Source organism: Lottia gigantea, assembly GCF_000327385.1.
Source record: "Lottia gigantea unplaced genomic scaffold LOTGIsca_163, whole genome shotgun sequence".
Taxonomy (NCBI): Eukaryota; Metazoa; Mollusca; class Gastropoda; family Lottiidae; genus Lottia; species Lottia gigantea.
The window spans coordinates 252,603-271,275 of NW_008708015.1; the positions used below are offsets into that span (position 1 = coordinate 252,603).

The window sequence follows — 18,673 nt, forward strand, 5'->3', positions numbered from 1 at the left end:
CTCAGCAGTTGTCCCTACATCGAGTCAGTCTGCCCCCTATTTGTACCCCCAGTATCGGAAGGCTGGCGCTGCCACTGTCCAGGAGTCTTATGTTTCGTTATTGAATATAAAATAACAGTTTCTTACCCTGAACTGTCAGTTTAGCAGAAGTAGATTTATCACCCAGGGTGACCGTGACCTCGCAGTTATCATCTTTAGTCAGATTAGCGATGGTCAGGGTGTGGTTGTATTTATTGTGAACTATCTTGTATTTATTGTTCTTCTCGATAGGTTTGTTGTTAATCAACCATATTACCTCGGCTTCTTCATCATCTACTTTAACACTGAATGTAGCTGACTTGTTCTCCAACACTGTCGCATCTTCTAGATGCATGGTGAAGTTGGCAGGGACAGCTGAAATGTTGAGATATAACGATATTACATTCTGCGGCCAAGTTAAATAGGTCAATGGACAATATTGAGATGTAAATGGGTATTATTAATTTTAATATTAAGAATGAAGATTAGAAATAAAGTAGTGGATTGGTGTGAACCAATGAACAATATTGAAAACATTGTAAGAGATGGTTACATTATTTTTGAATTTCTTTTTTTTTAATTTACACCATCACTTTTTCAATGTTTATATTCCAGAACAAAATAGACAAATTCTGACTGAGAGCCATGTCTTTATGTCCTTTCACCATTATCCATGTTACTTTTTCAAAATGAAAACATTCTACTCACAAAAAACTAAAAGTTTTTAAAACTTACGTTCTACTTCCAGCTTGGCTTCAGTTAGAATCTTGCCGTAAGCGCAGGAGACTTGTCCAGCATCTCGTGGTCGACATTTACTGACTATCAGAGTGTGAGTCTTCTTGTCAGCCTTGACAGCTAGTTTGGGTGAAGGGATAACTTCTTCACCTTGGTACTTCCAGACCACATTGACGTTAGGTATGGCCAGTTCACACTGGAATTTAGCTTCCTCGCGTTCTTTTACATACAAATCTTCAAGAGGGACAACCCACTTCCACTGCAAATAAAATAATGGACGCAAGCTTAGAAAAGTTCTTTACAATCCCTGTATTCCTAGATTAGAAAATTTTTCTAGGGAGGAACTTGACCCTTCACCGTGAGTAATACCCTCTAAAATCTAAAATGGGGGCCGCGTTGCTCGAATGGCCCCCCCCCTCAATGAAATCCTGGCTATGCCACTGTTTCACAAATATTAATGTAACTTATTTGTTATTATTATGTTTCTGAAATAAGCTTACCTTAGCTTTAGTCATAACAAGAGTGGCCTCTTCTAGATCTTCCTCTCGAGTTTGTTTCTGGGCGCGAGTGTAGGTGGAGCTCTCTTCCTCAATCTCTGCTGTTAGTTCTAAGCCAGTCTTCTTCTTCTTGTCGTAAGTTAGTAGTTCAGCATCTTCGCGTTCTTCCATCTCCATTATTGGTCTAGAGACGCCAGCTTGAAGCTGAAACAACCAAGGACAGTGTGATGTCATATCAGTATAGTGAATATACCATAACATATTACAGACATATTCTACCTTAAGTTAACAAGTAATAGGACGTAAAACTCCATTTCATTTCATTTCAAGTTAACAAGGAACTCTATGAATTGAGTATGCAAAAACAACAATAGCCTACATATAGAATATTGCTGAAAATGAAAATGAAATGAATAGAGTGTTATGTCCTACTTTTCTGCACCATGTGGGCTAATGAAGACGGGCAACGCCATGCAGGGTGCAATTAGGGAAATTTTGCCAGGACAGCGGCATTAGCCTGCTCTTTTTCGATTTCCAACTGTCAAGGGATCTTTAAGAAAAGTAAATTTTTACCTCTGGTCGATCACGTTTTTCTATGGGACTGTATTCAGTACGTTGTACGTCCTGTTCAGGTGAAACAGTTTTACTTTTAGACGAGGAGGATTGTTCTCCCTCGTCAACGTGTTTTAACATTTCTCTCCAGTTTAACTCGGCTTCATCATTAGCCTGACTCACTGATTCTCTAAAAATATAAAATAATTTGAATAACATAAGACTTGATCATCATTTAGAAGTGAGGAGTACATATTATTTCATCTGATGACGACACGTGTTGAAGTGTTATGTGTTTAATATTTTATTAAAGGGTCATGCTTTTATTGTAGGTTGAAAATTTTTTTTTGCTCAAATTTGCGAAAACTCTACACCGAAATCTAGAGAAATGTGCCCTTTAACATATCTGAAAGTTTTAACTTAAATAATCCAGCCGTTTTAATTAACCCTTTTACAACAAATTCAGTTTGATCAAGAAGATATATAGATATAAATAACATACTTTAGAAATATTTTCAGGCATAATTTACGTTTTTGATAATGAATGCTTTTCACAAAAAAGCGGAATACCCTTAAAGAAGTGTGCTTATTAGCATAATACTGTCTTGTGTTTATCAATTTCAGTAAGTCTCAAAAAAGGAAAGGTTGTTATTTTGTTATTAGGCAAAGACATCAAATCTTAAACAAACATGATGTAAAATTATAGTAATTTCCGAAAGATAAAATTGGTCATTTTACTCATAAACAAAACTGAAACTGAAACTGGTCTTCAATACAAAATCCTTATCACACAACAAATATTTTCAAAAAAATATATAATCATTTAACAAAAACCAAACTTTAATGGTTTTATCGTACCAGATTAATATGATTGTAACGAAAAATATTCTCAAGACCATATATCAGTCAGATATTGAAGAGCTACATTCAGACATGTCTGGCAAATAGGGCCAAATTACAGTCCTGAGTCGTAACTTTACCTGTGTTTAAGGGTAGATTTCCAGTCCACCATCTCCTCTAGTTTATCAGTCACCATGAGGGTGGCTGGGGTTTGCTCGGTACCATGTTCGTTAGTGATCGTAACAGTATATGTTCCGGCATCTCGGTTTTTGATTTCTTTTATTTGCATCACATGTTGATTGGTCTTCTCATCATAGAAGACTCGGTTACGGCCACCATCTTGGATTTTCATCCATTTGCCTTTGGACCATTCAATCTTTGGTTTAGGTTCACCATCAATAGTACATCTGAATTCAGCTTGATGACCTGCACACAAATAGATAAATTACTTTTGGTTCATGTGGATGATTTGAATTCGATATAAATTACACAGAAGCAAAGAAACTCATCTTTGGATATTTTCCAAAGCTTTCAAATTTTTAGGGATGTTAAGTACCTATCAAGACCAGGTAAGAGTCATGATATTTCAGAGCAATATTTGCTGTCCCAGATACATACCTTCAAGAACAGTACATTTGGTTGGTGGTTCAACGAAGGTTGGAGCACGACCTCTAACCTCCAGATTGGCGGAACACAGTACTTCACCACCATTGTTTTTGGCCACAGCTTCAATCTTGCCCTGGTATTTAGCTGGAGCATCTTCAATCACCAGAGTGCAAGTTCCATCCTTCTTGTTCACTTCCATTCTGATTTTATCACTTGGTTCTAACACTTCACCATTGCAGACCCTTTTAATATATAGCCAATTGATTTAGTATACAGCTCTTAAATATTTTCTGATTAAAATAAAACTTACAAGATATCCATTGTAAATCTGATTGTTTCTTTTTATAACAAGGTTCAGGAAAACTTTGCTCTTTTTAAGATTCTAGAGCAGTTGGTTAGAGTTATGGTTCTTTACATGATGTCATTTACTAAGTTACATCGAGCAAATGGCGGCTGTAGGTTCTTCACTCATAATGCTAGTCGACTCAGCTGTAAATGAGTACGGATAATCAAGGAAACATCAATTCCAAGAGGTTTGGCCAAGGACCAGCTGGTAGAAAGGATCCTTTCTTTTAATGACATGACTCAGTCCATACTCTCTACTACTAACCAAAATCACAGAATAATCACCTTATGATTCTCAATAGCAACTGTAATTTATTATTTCAATCAATGTTATTTCCACATGATATTTAATGAAAACTGTTGTCTATTAATTATAAAAATCTTAACATTGTTCAGAAAAACTTTGACCTGTAGATTCAGGCTATACCCATTGTAAACCTTATAAAACTACAAAATAATTATTTCAAAATCTTACCACTGTATTTCTGGCATGGGAACACCTTTAACTTTACATTCAAATTTAACTGTTCCATTTTCAGGCACCAAGGTATCGGATAATTTACGTTCAAATGTTGGTTTTTTCACGGCTGTAAACAGAAAAGTAATTTGACGTCATAAAGAGAAGAATTTTGAGTGTAATGAGGGAGCAAGGAGTTCTTAATTTATAAATCTTAAAATTATAATGATATAACTCTGACAAAACAAACACCATGAATTTAATCAGCAAGATGTTTTTGTTTTTTTATACTAAATGAATCTTGTCTTATCAAATAGAAACTAGTATATTAGTGGATAACAGACAGGACAAAATTAAGAATTGAAATAAATTACATTTGTAACAGTTACCATGTAGATCTTTAACTGTCCTGATTGAGTCTTTAAATAGCATTTAGTAATTGTGAGTATGATATATAGACAGAGCTTTATAGAACAACAATCACTGGTTAAAGTTTTATGCAAAGTGTTTCCCGTCGTCCGTAGTCAACAAAATGCTATTTAATAACCTCAGACAATTCCACATGAGGTCTTTCAAATTACCCTCTAAATTATATTACACTTTTCAAATTACCCTCTAAATTATATTAAACTTTTCAAATTACCCTCTAAATTATATCAAACTTTTCAAATTACCCTCTAAATTATATTAAACTTTTCAAATTACCCTCTAAATTATATCAAACTTTTCAAATTACCCTCTAAATGATGCTAAGCAACTAAAAAAACTTACGTGTAACTTTAAGTCTAGAATTACAAGCCAGTTGACCACCAGAGTTGATAGCTCTAGCAGTGATAAGACCAGCATCAGATAGTTTAATATTGTGGAGAATCAAAGTATGGGTTTGTTCATGAACTTCAAACTCTACATCTTTACCAGCAACTAGTTCAGTATCACCCTTCAACCTGGTATAAAGAAGACAACAGATATAAAAGATGGATCTATCTCTAGTTTTTCATAAGATAAAGCAATACTCAGAGAGTAGTATTAACAGTCATTTATATCAACTACTGCTACTTGCTCTTTATGTCCTGGATACAGGGTCCTGTCATTGGCAATTTCAAAGTCTTTTGGGTTTTTTTTGGAGGAAGTGTACAGTGTGTTTCCAGTTCTTTTAATAATAAATTGCACTCCTATTTCAACTCAAAGTTCCCATGTGTATCTTGTGATAAGAGAAACCAAAATGACTACATCATCAATGTTACTTCAAGTTAATGACCAATAACCTCTCTCAGAGAATAACAGGACTATTAGATTTATATGAAGTATGCCTATAAAGAAGGCAACCCTGATTGCTGTGTGATATTCGACTGTCTTAAAGAGGATTTAAACCTGCTTCAACTTATCATTGTAAAACACTGAGATCTTTTGTTGAATATTAACAATTCTTGACAGGTCCTAGAGAATATAAAACTAACCATGTGACTGTTGGCTTGGGTTTACCAGAAACTTCAACTTCCATCTTTACAGATTCGCCTTCCAAGGTTTCTACTGGTTCCAATTTACGGATAAATTTAGGAGCTTCTTTCTTTTCTGTAAAAACAAAACATAATCTTTTAGATGATATTTCAATTTAACTACTGCTTCAAAACGCAAGGCTTCAAAGTATTATTCAAAATGAAGTCAAACTTTGGCCATACTTTTTAAGTTCATGCAATGTGATAGTTCATTTAACTTTCATTTTAGTTATAGTCCAATATCAACTGGTCAAGGTTAAAATGTTCATCAAAAGGTTAAGATATCCTAAAAAGAATTAAAAAATCACCTTGGATAACAAGCTTGGTTTCTGATACAACTTCTCCAGCTTTGTTTTTAGCAACAGCTCTGACTAGACCAGCATCTTCTACTTCTGTTGGTTCAATAGACAGAGTGTGAACCTCGTCACCTCCGTATCCTTTACGTTGTTCAATACGGAATCTTATACCAGGTTCTATTAGTGTCTCCTTGATAAACCTGTGATACAGAACAGCAGGTCATTAGATATATCAGTAGATAATAAGCATAGTGATTACTTTCATGGAATTAGTCCAACATTCAACTTATAACATAAGGCAACAAAATATCATGATCATGGACACTTTTGACAGGTATGTTTGCTCTTTTCAAGGCACCAGATAGTGCTTCTCTTTACACGATTCCACTGGTACATGGCTTTTTCCCTCGATTTTGCCATGTATTGGACCAGATTTTGATTGGAAGAATTGTCTTGCTTGTACAGACTTTTATGATAATAAAATTCAAAATTATTTTGCTAGATCTCATCCATTTGAGTGAAACTGTCTTTCTGTATAAAATATTTTCCACAAGAAAAAGTGAACATAGACTTACCACATGACTTCTGGTAGAGGAATGCCTTTAACAGCACAGTCAAATTTAATAGGTCTTCCTTCACGACAGTCTTTAGGTGATAAATCCTTGGTGAAATGTGGTTTCTCAGTTTTACCTGGTGAATAATTGAACAGTTATAATAACATAATCAATATATAAACTATCTTATCCTACCCCTTGTAGAGTAATAGTAGCCTATAAAGTTTGAACATGTTTTTTTTACACATGTGTTGCGCTTAAATTCCATATTAAATATTTCAAAAGACATCTTCAAATTTGCAGACCATATCATTATTAAGCATTAAGGGGTCAATAAAATGGGCAGAATGTCTCCCACTGGCTAATACATAAATAAATTTGTATTTTTAGTTGAGGTGTATCAGCTAATGAAATGTGTCATTTAGCTAGATAAATAAAATTTGGCTAATATATCTTCCAGATACTGTAAAGCAAATACAAGGTTTCAAACTGAAGCACTGATTCTCCCAATTTCGAATTCAAAATGAATCAAAAAAAGATCGGATATGAGAGAACTGACCTTCAATAGTGACGAAAGCTTTATGTTCAACAGTACCGGCAGGGTTTGAGGCCACACAGCTGTATTCTCCTTCATGGGTCATATTAACATGACCAAATCTGATGAAAGAGTCTTCACCCTCGTACGATTTCTTGATGTTGGGAGTCGCAGTGATTTCTACATTGTTTCTAAAAGTAGACAGAAAACATTCATTGATAAATGTTAACAAAGTTTATTTTGCCTTTAAGAATGTTAACAACTATTTGTAAAATATCATAAAAACAATTCCTGATACAGAAAATCACCCTGAAAATCAACAGTTGAATCTGGTATCAAGGAAAGTTGATTCTTACCTGAGCCATTTAACTTCTGGTCGAGGAATTCCAGTGACTTTAGCGATTAGTTTCAATGGTTGTTCTTCCATTACAGTCTATGATAAATAAATATAAACCATCATTATAGATTGTATCAACAGCCTTACAAACATCCCCAAAATTCATTAGCAATATTGCTACTATTCAGAATAATGAAGAAAGACATGACATTGACCATGTTTAAGGTTTACACAAGTTTTATGATTTTTTCTTAAAATTCAATTAAAAGTTGAAAACTATTGTGCAGAATGCCACTTTTAAAGATATGTAAAAAAATCATACCAAATCTGAGAAAGTCTCAATAAATTCTGGAGCTCTGGAATCATCAGGAGTTCGTAGAACTAAAGGTGATTCAGAAAGACGTTCTTCTCGCTTGATTTCTACAACAAAAAATTAGTATTGGTTTCATAATCATGTAATATATTGTCATGGTCATCTCAGAATAGAATAACTTCTAAACTATACATTTGAAGACAATTATAGATGACAAGATCAACAAGTTAAAAAATAAAATATATAAGTTGTAAATAAATTATGTAATATTCATCTATGATTTAGACCATTTCAAACGAGGGTTTATTAACCATATCACACAGTGTCTTCAAAAGCACAAAAGCGTGAGCATATCTTTCATATTAGCTAGTTATAGAACATCAACTCGAAAAAGTTGCCTAAAGCAATCAATTAAAAATCCGTACAAGCAAGACAAATCCTTTAATTAAAATCTCGTCCAAAGTACATCAAAATCGAGAGTAGAAGTTGTGTAGTCACTCCTCAATAGAGAAGAACCATCAGGTGTTTCGAAAAGAGTAAGCATAGTCTGCTTCGCACGACACCCGCCACTACTACAATGGTCTAAATCATGAGACACATCCAGATCAATTCATGCCTGACTAAACAAATCAGCCAAAATGCCAGAAACAGATATATTTTATCAATCTTACCATTAACAGTGAGAGGTATTTCTACTGTAGCTTGACCTTCAGAGTTTTTAGCCAAACAAGTGAAATTACCAGCATCTTCTAAATCTACTTCTTTTATTTCAAAACAATATGAATCTTCAAATTTCTCCTGATGATACAGTTCTTTATCTTCTAAGACTTGATTATTACGTAACCAGGTAACTGTAGTGGAAAATTTTAAACAAAATAATATGGTATGTATTTTTATATCCAAAAATTCTGCAACTTATTGGGCTATTGACAGTAATGCAGTGCACAATGATGTCAATTTTTACCAGGGCATTAGCTTAAGAAATTTTGAAATATCTTTAACCTGCGTAGGACCTTCATGTTTTCAATAATTATACTTTGCCCATAGAATAACTTGAACCACCTTTTTTATATACCATACATACCTGTTGGTTTTGGTTCTCCAATGACCTTGACCATGAATTCAGCACGGTCTCGTTCCTTGGCAACCACTTTTTCTGGAACTTTGATGAACTCTGGAGGTGATAATTTCTCCTTTGGTTTTTCTGAAAGTAAAGATACTGATTAGATCTTACGACTGAACAATGATAGGGACAACCACAAAATACTAGCAAGGATCATATTCCTAAAAAACATAATTCAACTGTTGTCACTTTCATTCCAAATATTCACTCGTTTTCAAAGCCATCTGTACTGATGATCCGTTGTATATCCACAACATGTATCAAAATCTTAAAAGATACTTTATCAATAGAATAAGTTTTGACAATCCAGTAAATCGAAGGTTTATTTAATATTTCAAATCATGATTTGATTTTATATTTCTGCCACTAAGATAACTTCTAAATTATTCTTAACTTTTTGTCTAAGAGATTGGACAAAGCAAATGATAATTACCTTCAACGAAAAGTTCAGCTTTACATTTATCGGTACCAACAGGATTTTTAGCCTCGCAGGAATAAGTTCCATCATCTTGTGGATGGACGTCAACGATAATCAATGTAGAGTCAGTATCTTCACCAAACTCTATGGTAAAATGTTTATCATCTTCAGAGATTATTTTATCATTTTTATACCAGATTAGTTCAGGTTTAGGTACACCAGTAGCTTTACAGTAAAATTTGGCCTTTTCTCCTTCCTTGATCTCCACTGTTTCTAAGGAAACAATGAATTTAGGAGCTTCTTGTTTAGGTTTCTCTTCTTTTGGTTTTTCTGAAAGTTGAAATGATAGTAATTAAAAAACCCCCAAAAACCTTTAATCAAATACCAAAGTATGAGATTCAGTAATGATTAGTGAAGTATATCAAGATGGTACCTTCTGGGAATAATGTAATAACAGAAAATGTGTCTGAGGCCAATTATACATTGTTATAAATTATACATTGTTATAAATTATACATTGTGATCAATTATACGTTGTTATCAATTATGCATTGTTATCAATTAAACATCGTATAAATTATACGTTGTTATCAATTACACATTGTTATCAATTATACGTTGTTATCAATTATGCATTGTTATCAATTAAACATTGTATAAATAATACATTGTTATCAATTATGCATTGTTATCAATTATACATTGTTGTCAATTATACATTGTTATACATTGTTATACATCATAATTTTCCATGATGAAACAATTTTATGGAGGCTCTACCCACCTTTAACAAGTAGATCAGCAGAACAAGATGTTTGACCAAACTTATTTTCAGCTTTAACTGTGTATTCTCCTTTATCTTTTGGTGAGACATCATAGACTTCAAGATGGTGGAGATTTTCTTCTTCAAATATCATGTAACGCCCTCCATCTTCTAGTGGTTTACTGTTATAGAACCAGATCACATCAGGTTTAGGTTCACCAGTAACTTCACAGTTGAAATCAGCAGTACCATCTTCTTCAACCTATAGAATACCAGTAAGTTCATTCATGATTCAAACTTAGTTTAGTGTTTTACAAATAAATCACTCAGTTTTTACACCCATCCTCATAAACAAAATTTTAAAAGCAGCTAGGTTTTACTGCAAAAGATGTTCTAACACTATAGTGATAACAAGTTCTTTATGGTTGCAAATAATGAATAAGGTCATGAGTACAGAACACAACTAACAACTCAGTTACACGAGACTTGTGACCTCTATTAGAATTCACAACCATATACAACTGGTAATCGCTATAGTGTGAGGGACCCTTTAGTATTTTTAGTAGACAAGATAGAGAATTCCTTACTATTAACCAAAATTGTCATTGTCTGAGATGAGAGAACAGGCAATAAGTTGATAACAATTTATTCAAATCAGAAGGAAAAGACTTACATTTTGTGTTTTGATGGTGAGAATAAATTCTGGAGCTTGACCTTCAGGTTTGACCTCGACTGGTTTTTCCTCTTCTTTGATCTCTTCAGGGATTCCTGGAAAACAGAGTTAATATATTCATTAAATCAAAATTGCTTTCAGGCTCATATAGAAGATACTAGTATCAAATATGACATTTCCATTTATTTACTCCTCCAAAGCGAAGTACCATCAGGTGTTTTATAAAGAGTGAACATGGTCTGTTTTGAGAGGATACTAGTTTCAAATATGAATATTTTTGTTACCAATTGAAAAAAGATAATTTAGCGCAAGAATTTTTTATACAATTTTTCTGAACAATAGGTTCAATTTTAGGCCATATAGTGTAACATTTGCTTATGTTTTAAATGTTCAATTTAACAATTATGGGTGTTTTGGGTTTTTTCATGCAATTATTTTCTAGCCAAAACCAAATATTCTAGGCCCTCTTACCAAAATGCTCGATTCAATAAAATTTCCCATTTGTATATTTGCAAAAGTAAAACTTTTAATTGTTTTAATGTATTTGTAGAAATTGGATCACTTTGATTTCTTTCTATTTATCTTAAATTCTCATTTAAAGATGTAAAATATCAACAGCTCAAATTTGAAATGAATAACTCTGACATGTGCTTATTAAAATAGAGGTACAAGAAGTAATTAGTGTAGTAAGGTAATTTTACATTAATTAACTATAGGGTCATGTAGTATTTTTTTTATAAAATATGTCCTACTATCTGTTCATAGTAACTTTAATACTCTAATCTGTATGGCACATAGCCAACATCAATTATTACTCCAAACAACCTACATAGTATCTTAATATTTACATATCTACTGATTGATATATATATAGATCAGGGTTTCTGATTAGCCTGTATTAACCATACCTGCTTGTAAAATGTCCACATTTAAGAGTGATTTTTAGGACATTTAGTTTAAAAATGTGACATAGGCTATTTAATGTTAAAGAATGACTGATACCTCACAAATACTTCCAAATTGAAATAATATTCTTTGGACTGTTTGTTATATAAAAAAAAAATATGTGAAAAAAAATCTGAACTTCATTAAAAAGTGGCAATCAGATATGGCTGGCAAATATAGTCAGATCAAAATCCCTTAGAGTGAGTATCACTTACCATTGGGCCTATTACTAGCAACAAGAGCTAGAGAAATTTCCTGTATTCTTAAATTAGTTATAATTCTGATATATGTAGTACTTTTGGCTGATAAAATTTTCCTTATTTTCATTTTCCATCATTCTAGAGGAACATTCTAATCCTTCTCTCACATGTTTTTTAAGAATTTTCAGATCCACGTTCACTACTCTATCTTTCTTTAATTCCTAGTTTCTAAAAATACTCAGATATCTTGTGATCTTTCAAAAATCCATACAAGTTGTTTGATTCACTAAATCTGTTTTACTCTCAGCTCTGATTTCATTCAATACAGTTTTAATACAGTTTTATAGTTAATCCTTAACAACGTTCTTCATTATCAAATAAAAATACTCAATTTGAACACATGTACACTTTTAGATACACATGTTGTTAATTCCTATAATAAACTATAATATTCCTAAAATCCTTATTTTGATATTTGAAGGCACTCCTGTTTAGGTTCACATTTTTCTGAAATCATTCTGTGACATAGAACTAAACTTGAAGACACTATTTGATGCAGATTTTGTGAATTTTTTAATGTTTTTGAGCACAGAAGACTGGTGTTCTTATCTCTATACCCCCTGATAAACTGGTCAACTACTGGTCCTAGAGAACTAACTCTACCCTTTACTCCTTACATTCTTATCTTAATCACCATGTTTATAATGATACAAATTTCAACCTTGTAAACTTGTCCATATCCAAATATTGATTTACTTCAACAGGTGATTTTTTAATGTATGACCTTCAAAATTTAGACTCTAATGTTTCCTATCCTATAATATCATTGACTTTATAGCACTTTATACTAATGTTTACATAATTCTGTTCATATCAAGAACTAATTAAATATGCACTTCTGATTCAAACAAGTGATTTCATCTGATGATGACACATGTTATATGTAGATTGTGTCGAAACGAATGTGTTTAATAATTCTTATTAAAGATGGGTGCTGACATTGTCTTGTGTTTGTGAACTGTGCACTTGATGAAAAATCAACAAGGTTAAAGTTCTGTTCCAATCCCAAAACACTAAAATATATATCAATTGATGATGATTTTGTAACTTGTAAGCAAATCCAATAAATTTATTTTAAAACACTTAAAGTTCACTCAAACCTATGTCTCAATAAATCAATATATTTATAGTCTTTTTATAATTCTTATCTTATTTCATGTTCTCAACTATGAAAATATTGTAATTATTTATAACATATTAAAATATCAAATGATATAACACGATCAACGATCAACACCGCTTGCTCTATTACACGCTTAATTAAACACTTTGTTAACAATCTTTAGTTAGCTCAGATTTAAAAATAATGTAATCATTTCCAGTTACTATTGAGTAACTAATCATGCATTGCAAATCACCTTACGTAGAATTCTATATAAATTTTAGAGCTATGTAGACTCTCTGAAAACAATGCAAAGTTGACGCATTCGATTAGCTATGTAGACTCTCTAAAAAAGATAAAGCATGAACTGGGTTCACTTTGATAACTGGTATGAAATATATTACTAACAGTATTGACCCTGAATGACTTTAAGATAAACTTTAGCCATAAATATATCATCAATTTGTTTATATAATTTTAGACCACCATATAAACACTGACTTTTATTATATACACATTCCTTTAATATTTCTTAACCAGGTTTCCCAAAAAATTCAGGTTAATTTTTCTTCCAATTTCAAGCCTACACTTAAGCCAAACTCCATAGTATACAGTGTTATTTTCTTGAAACTCTTGCTAAGAAGATAGCCTCTAGATTTATTTTAGAGATTTTCCAAGATAGAATACCTGACACCACCTTTGAATTGTATTCACTTCTGTTATTCAAAAAAAAATATTCTCAAACCAAACTCTTCAAAGCCTTTTAAAAATTGATCACTATTCAAATCCACAATGAAAAATATTTAAAAAAAGGTAGAAGATTTCTAATTCATTTAGTAGAAATTCAGATGATATTGAGTTTTTATAATCTTCATGTGTTGTTCACTCAATAAATAGTGTTTCATTTATTCCTGAATATTATCCAAATTTTTCCCACTTCACAATAATGCTTAAAATGACTACTATTCTTTAACAAAGTAAAACTATTTCTGAGATGCCAGGATAAAATTCAGATAGTGATAGAACACAGGTCTTTTTACTGATGAAAACACTGTGGGGTGCTGATGAAAATTTTAATAATATCTATTTGTAGGCACCATATGTTATAAACTAATTACAGAAGGGGGAGGGGGGATGTGGTGAGGAACTTTTCTAATCAAAGACTGGGCAGAATTAGCATTCTGCACTGTGGTACATATTTTTCTAGTTTTAAATTTCAGAACAGTTTTTTTTCATGATATAGATGGTTTTTTCTTTGTAAATAAATAAGAAATGAATTTTAAGTAGCTAACAAGTAGTAATATTGTAGTGCGGCAGGTCACGCAAATTCCATTCAGTTTTATACTTCTGTTTTATAGTATTGTATCTCAAACTTACTAATCAAAATCTTATTTTTCGTATATGTATAACTGTGTTTACTTTTGTAAATAGAATTACATTAAACTGAACATTCAACTACCCATTAGGTTTATGTAGCTCAGGTAATTTTAGTATACGGGCAAGCTGTTTTCATGTCATTTCGTTCATAGTTATGTGATTATTTCGTTACATAGTTCCGTGATTTCGTTACATAGTTCTCTGATTATTTCCATATAATAAATACAAAGGGAAGTTTTCTTGTCTTCATTTCACACCATGGAGAAGTTCAATATCACATGATAAAACAGACATGAAATCACAGAAGTATGAACTATGAAGCAAAACAATGAAGGAACTATGTAACGAAATCACAGAACTATTAACAAAATCACAGAACTATATAACGAAATCACAGAACTATGTAAAAAATATCACAGAACTATGTAATAAAATCACAGAACTATGCAACGAAATCACAGAACTATGAAACGAAATAATCACAGAACTATGTAACGAAATAATCACAGAACTATGTAACGAAATAATCACAGAAGTATGTAATATAACAGAAATTCAATTGCAGTGTTTTGCTCAAAAAAGGAAACCCAAAATAAATCTACCCACCTGTGATAGTGACTTCAACAGAAACATCATCAGTTCCTGAAGGATTGGAGATTTTCAGTGTATACACAGCTGTATCTTCCACCACTGCTTTTGGTATGGTTAGAGTAACTGTATCTGGCGTCAGATTAATTAGATGACGATCATCACTGGACACTGGTTTATCTTTGATTGTCCAGGTAGCTGTGGGTGCAGGAATACCTTCTATCTTACAGGTGATAGAGACAGACTGACCTTCCTGTACACTCACTGATTTTGGTGCATCCACAATTCGAGCTGGTACTGGAAACAAAGTTGCAAGATTGAAAATGGTCGAAGATCAATGGGGACCTTAGTGATAATTAATGATGGATGATAGAGTTTGACTCAGATCTTGAAAAAGATGTTTTCTTTTCAGAAATGGGATCTAATGTCATGCTGGCAAATCAAATTGATGGTTACATTATTTTTTATTATTGATCTTCAAAACAAAAAATCCCTTTTTTGGAATTGCAATCATAGGGAGAATTACTCTTTTTGATAATTTATTTTCTTTCGACTAAAAGGTAGAAGGACATAATGTAGTGGCAGTCTACTGAAAGAGGTGGGAGAGAGCCAGTATTTCGGGATGAATTATTTAGTTATTTGTTGTAACATTGTTTTCCTCACCCATACTATTTTGCCATGGGTTCACCTTTTTTTGGGCATCCTAAATGTTGATATTTTGTATCCATGGGTCAACAGTATAAAATGATATCTGATTAATTCCTAAAAGTTTTTTGATTTTCTGATTAGTTAAAAAATATATTAGTCTTTAGTCTTTACATCACAAGATAAACCACCAGATTATACCAAATATAGATTCTGTATTCAATCAATCACATGCATATATATACATATATACAGTATAAAATTATTATTTTCATGCACAGGTCAAATAGGTCAAATAGGTTTAAATTAATATAATTAAATCTGAACAGCATGAAACTCTGAGTTACAACATGATTCAAGTTCTGTTTTGATATTTCTAAGCCTGGATATACCAACAATTTAGACTAGAGCAATGTATTTAATCAATACTACAAACAAGTATATAATTTGTTCATGCACAAGTCATAATATCACTGAGGGGGTACACGACATGCAAGGTGATAACTGAAGCAGATCAAGATGATGAAGATGCTGAGGATGAGGATCAGGTACAAATGGATGGCAACTCAAGGGTACATACATATCATATTGGTTTGGAAATGTCATTTTTGAAGTATGTCAAAGAAAACGTTAAAAGACTTTGGATAAACGAAATGTGCCAATGTTGTCAGTTGTCAGTTGATAAAGCTGTATAACTGAAGCTACTGACCAAGGTTTGGTTTTGAATTTCTTAATGAACCTTTCCCCACAATCTTAATCATCCTTTATCTGCTGTTTTAAAACATTACCAGTTCTGACAATCTGAGACTTCCTGTATTTCTTCCAACATTAACCACAGTAAATCAAATCAATCTTTTAGACCTAGTTATTTGAGATTCCAGAATCCTCACAGAGTATTTATTGTAATCATTCAATTCAAATTGTTTGCAAATTTCTTTATTATCATTATGGATCATTACCAATTTCAATTCGTTCTTTCAACATTCAGGAATTTTCAATCACCTTATCCAAATCTGAGGAGTTATAAAACAATGTCTTATTGGTTTTTCTGTGGAATAGTACACATGGTTGTATACAAACACCATAAAAACAGACAGGAAGGGTACTATTGAACTATAAGAACCAGACAACCCCCAGTATTGGTTAGTAAGGTAAGAAAACATTAAGGTATAACAAGATAGACAGACAAGACAGGTAATATATATATAAACATGTTTTATTAACAGTTACAGATGATTTCTACATAACAAGGGTAACAGGGTTACAGATATACAATAGCTTGATATAGATTGGGAGTTTAAAGCTAGACTGGTTTGAAAAAGGTAAATTTTTTAGAAATTTACTTTCATATTACTTACTATACTATCATATCGTGTCTGTACTAAAGACTTGTAAATATTTTTCTTTGAATTTCATGAAAGCACAGATCTGGACAGATGCAAAATTGATACACAAAAATGAATCTTGGCACATGTTTATAGAAGGTATAGGTAAATACCACAGTCCTTGCTGTTCAAGGGACTGTAAAGTGTTTTTTTTTTAATTTTATGTGTATCAGGGACACTTATAGCATCAATTTGCAGCATTCCAATTTTCAACCAGACGTCTGTGGTTCCTGCAATTCCACTGAAACTAAGTGTTTGATCGCAAAATATGCTTATATCACATGAGGACTTCGCGATTAGTGACGTCATAAAACACTTTTAATGGATTGCAGAAACCACAGACATCTGGTTGAAAATTGGAAGGGTGCAAATTGATGCTATCATTGTCCCTGATACACATAAAAAATTTAGAAAACCTCTTTACAATCCCTTTGAAACTAAAACACAATTCACCAAATTCTATTTTTAAAAATCTAGTCCAGCTTTACGTTCTAGCAATACTAAGGAATTATGGCCTCAATAACAAAGTATTAGTGCATTGATATGGATGAAATGATATTGGCATTATGATTATATGGAATGGCTAGATAAATTGGCAAGTTTTAAATAAAATTCACATGAAATTTACACTACGCAGCCTCTATTTACCTTAACTAAAACAACTAGTGAAAAGTGAGAAAGTTTTACATGAAACAGTTCTATATTGTTTCTACCAATCGTAAGCAGATTAATCTAATTGTCTATTGACCATAACTCCCATTAAAAAATACCCTGATTCTGTTACACAGCGAACCATTCACTAATGAAATCATGAAGAGTGTACAGAATACTCTGTTATAATCATGAGTTGAATACCCGACTCAAATTTTATTGATTTTTATGAAGTCATCACATAACAGCGTTTCTATAACCAAATTGTTAAAGGGACTGGTGCACCATTTTTTTTGACCTGTCATACTTTAGTCTCAGAAACGAGAATTTTTTAGCTAAGCCAATCAGTAATAATGTTCACAGCTCACTGTCGAAATTTGAACCTTCAAATCCATGTGTGTCAAGAATTATCTGTGTTTGAATGTTAAAATGACAACTTGTTAATTCAAGATACTCTGTGATATATAAAAAACATATAGAGAAATAGTCAGTAAAATTCCTAGTTTGAGATATTTTGGAAGGAATTATGCAATTTTCGTACATTTCTAGTACTTCTGAAGACTATTTACATATTTTCAAGACTAATTTCAACACCTCAAAATAGCGCACCTGTCCCTTTAAGATCTTCTTAAACTTTCTCTCCATAACCCACCTCAATCCACTGTTCAGTTACAAGTGTTAGATGATGTACAAACAGATGAGATATAAATATTAATTAAACACTTTCATATCATCATTCATTAAGATAATTAATTAATTATACATAAAATTTATTAATATTCATGCAAAATCAACAAATCAACCAAAATAATCCTTCTTTCTCCAGTTTTAACATAAAATAATATTTCACCTTCTCAGTTTTATATTAATGAATTTCTTAATATTGTATCTTATATTTAACAATTATCAGGAATTGATTTTCTTTACATAACAGAGAGATAGCCAAAATTTTATTTTGAGAATCTGATTAACCCGTGAACCGACAGGGATAGAAAGGTGACAAGCAAAATTTCTGATAACTTGTAATTTCTACTGGAAAAACGAGGATTTTTTTTTTAAATTACAATCCAAAATCACAGAGATTAGTGAAACATATATAAATCATTTAAAACAGTCCAAAACATGGTGTTTTTTCTTAGATTTCTTAGATCCCCAAAATAAT

At 32.2% G+C, this 18,673-nt stretch overlaps 2 protein-coding genes across 2 annotated transcripts; both read right to left on the minus strand.

Annotated features, from left to right (window-relative positions):
- Positions 1-9,105: 9,105 nt before the first annotated feature.
- Positions 9,106-9,441, minus strand: LOTGIDRAFT_141510 (hypothetical protein; the record flags this gene model as incomplete). The annotated part of the gene is made up of 1 exon (XM_009051306.1): positions 9,106-9,441. A coding segment is annotated over one exon (336 nt), but the record flags the coding sequence as incomplete, so codon positions are not given.
- A 5,399-nt stretch (positions 9,442-14,840) lies between these two features.
- Positions 14,841-15,122, minus strand: LOTGIDRAFT_141570 (hypothetical protein; the record flags this gene model as incomplete). Its single annotated transcript, XM_009051307.1, has 1 exon — positions 14,841-15,122. A coding segment is annotated over one exon (282 nt), but the record flags the coding sequence as incomplete, so codon positions are not given.
- Between the last annotated feature and the right edge of the window lie 3,551 nt (positions 15,123-18,673).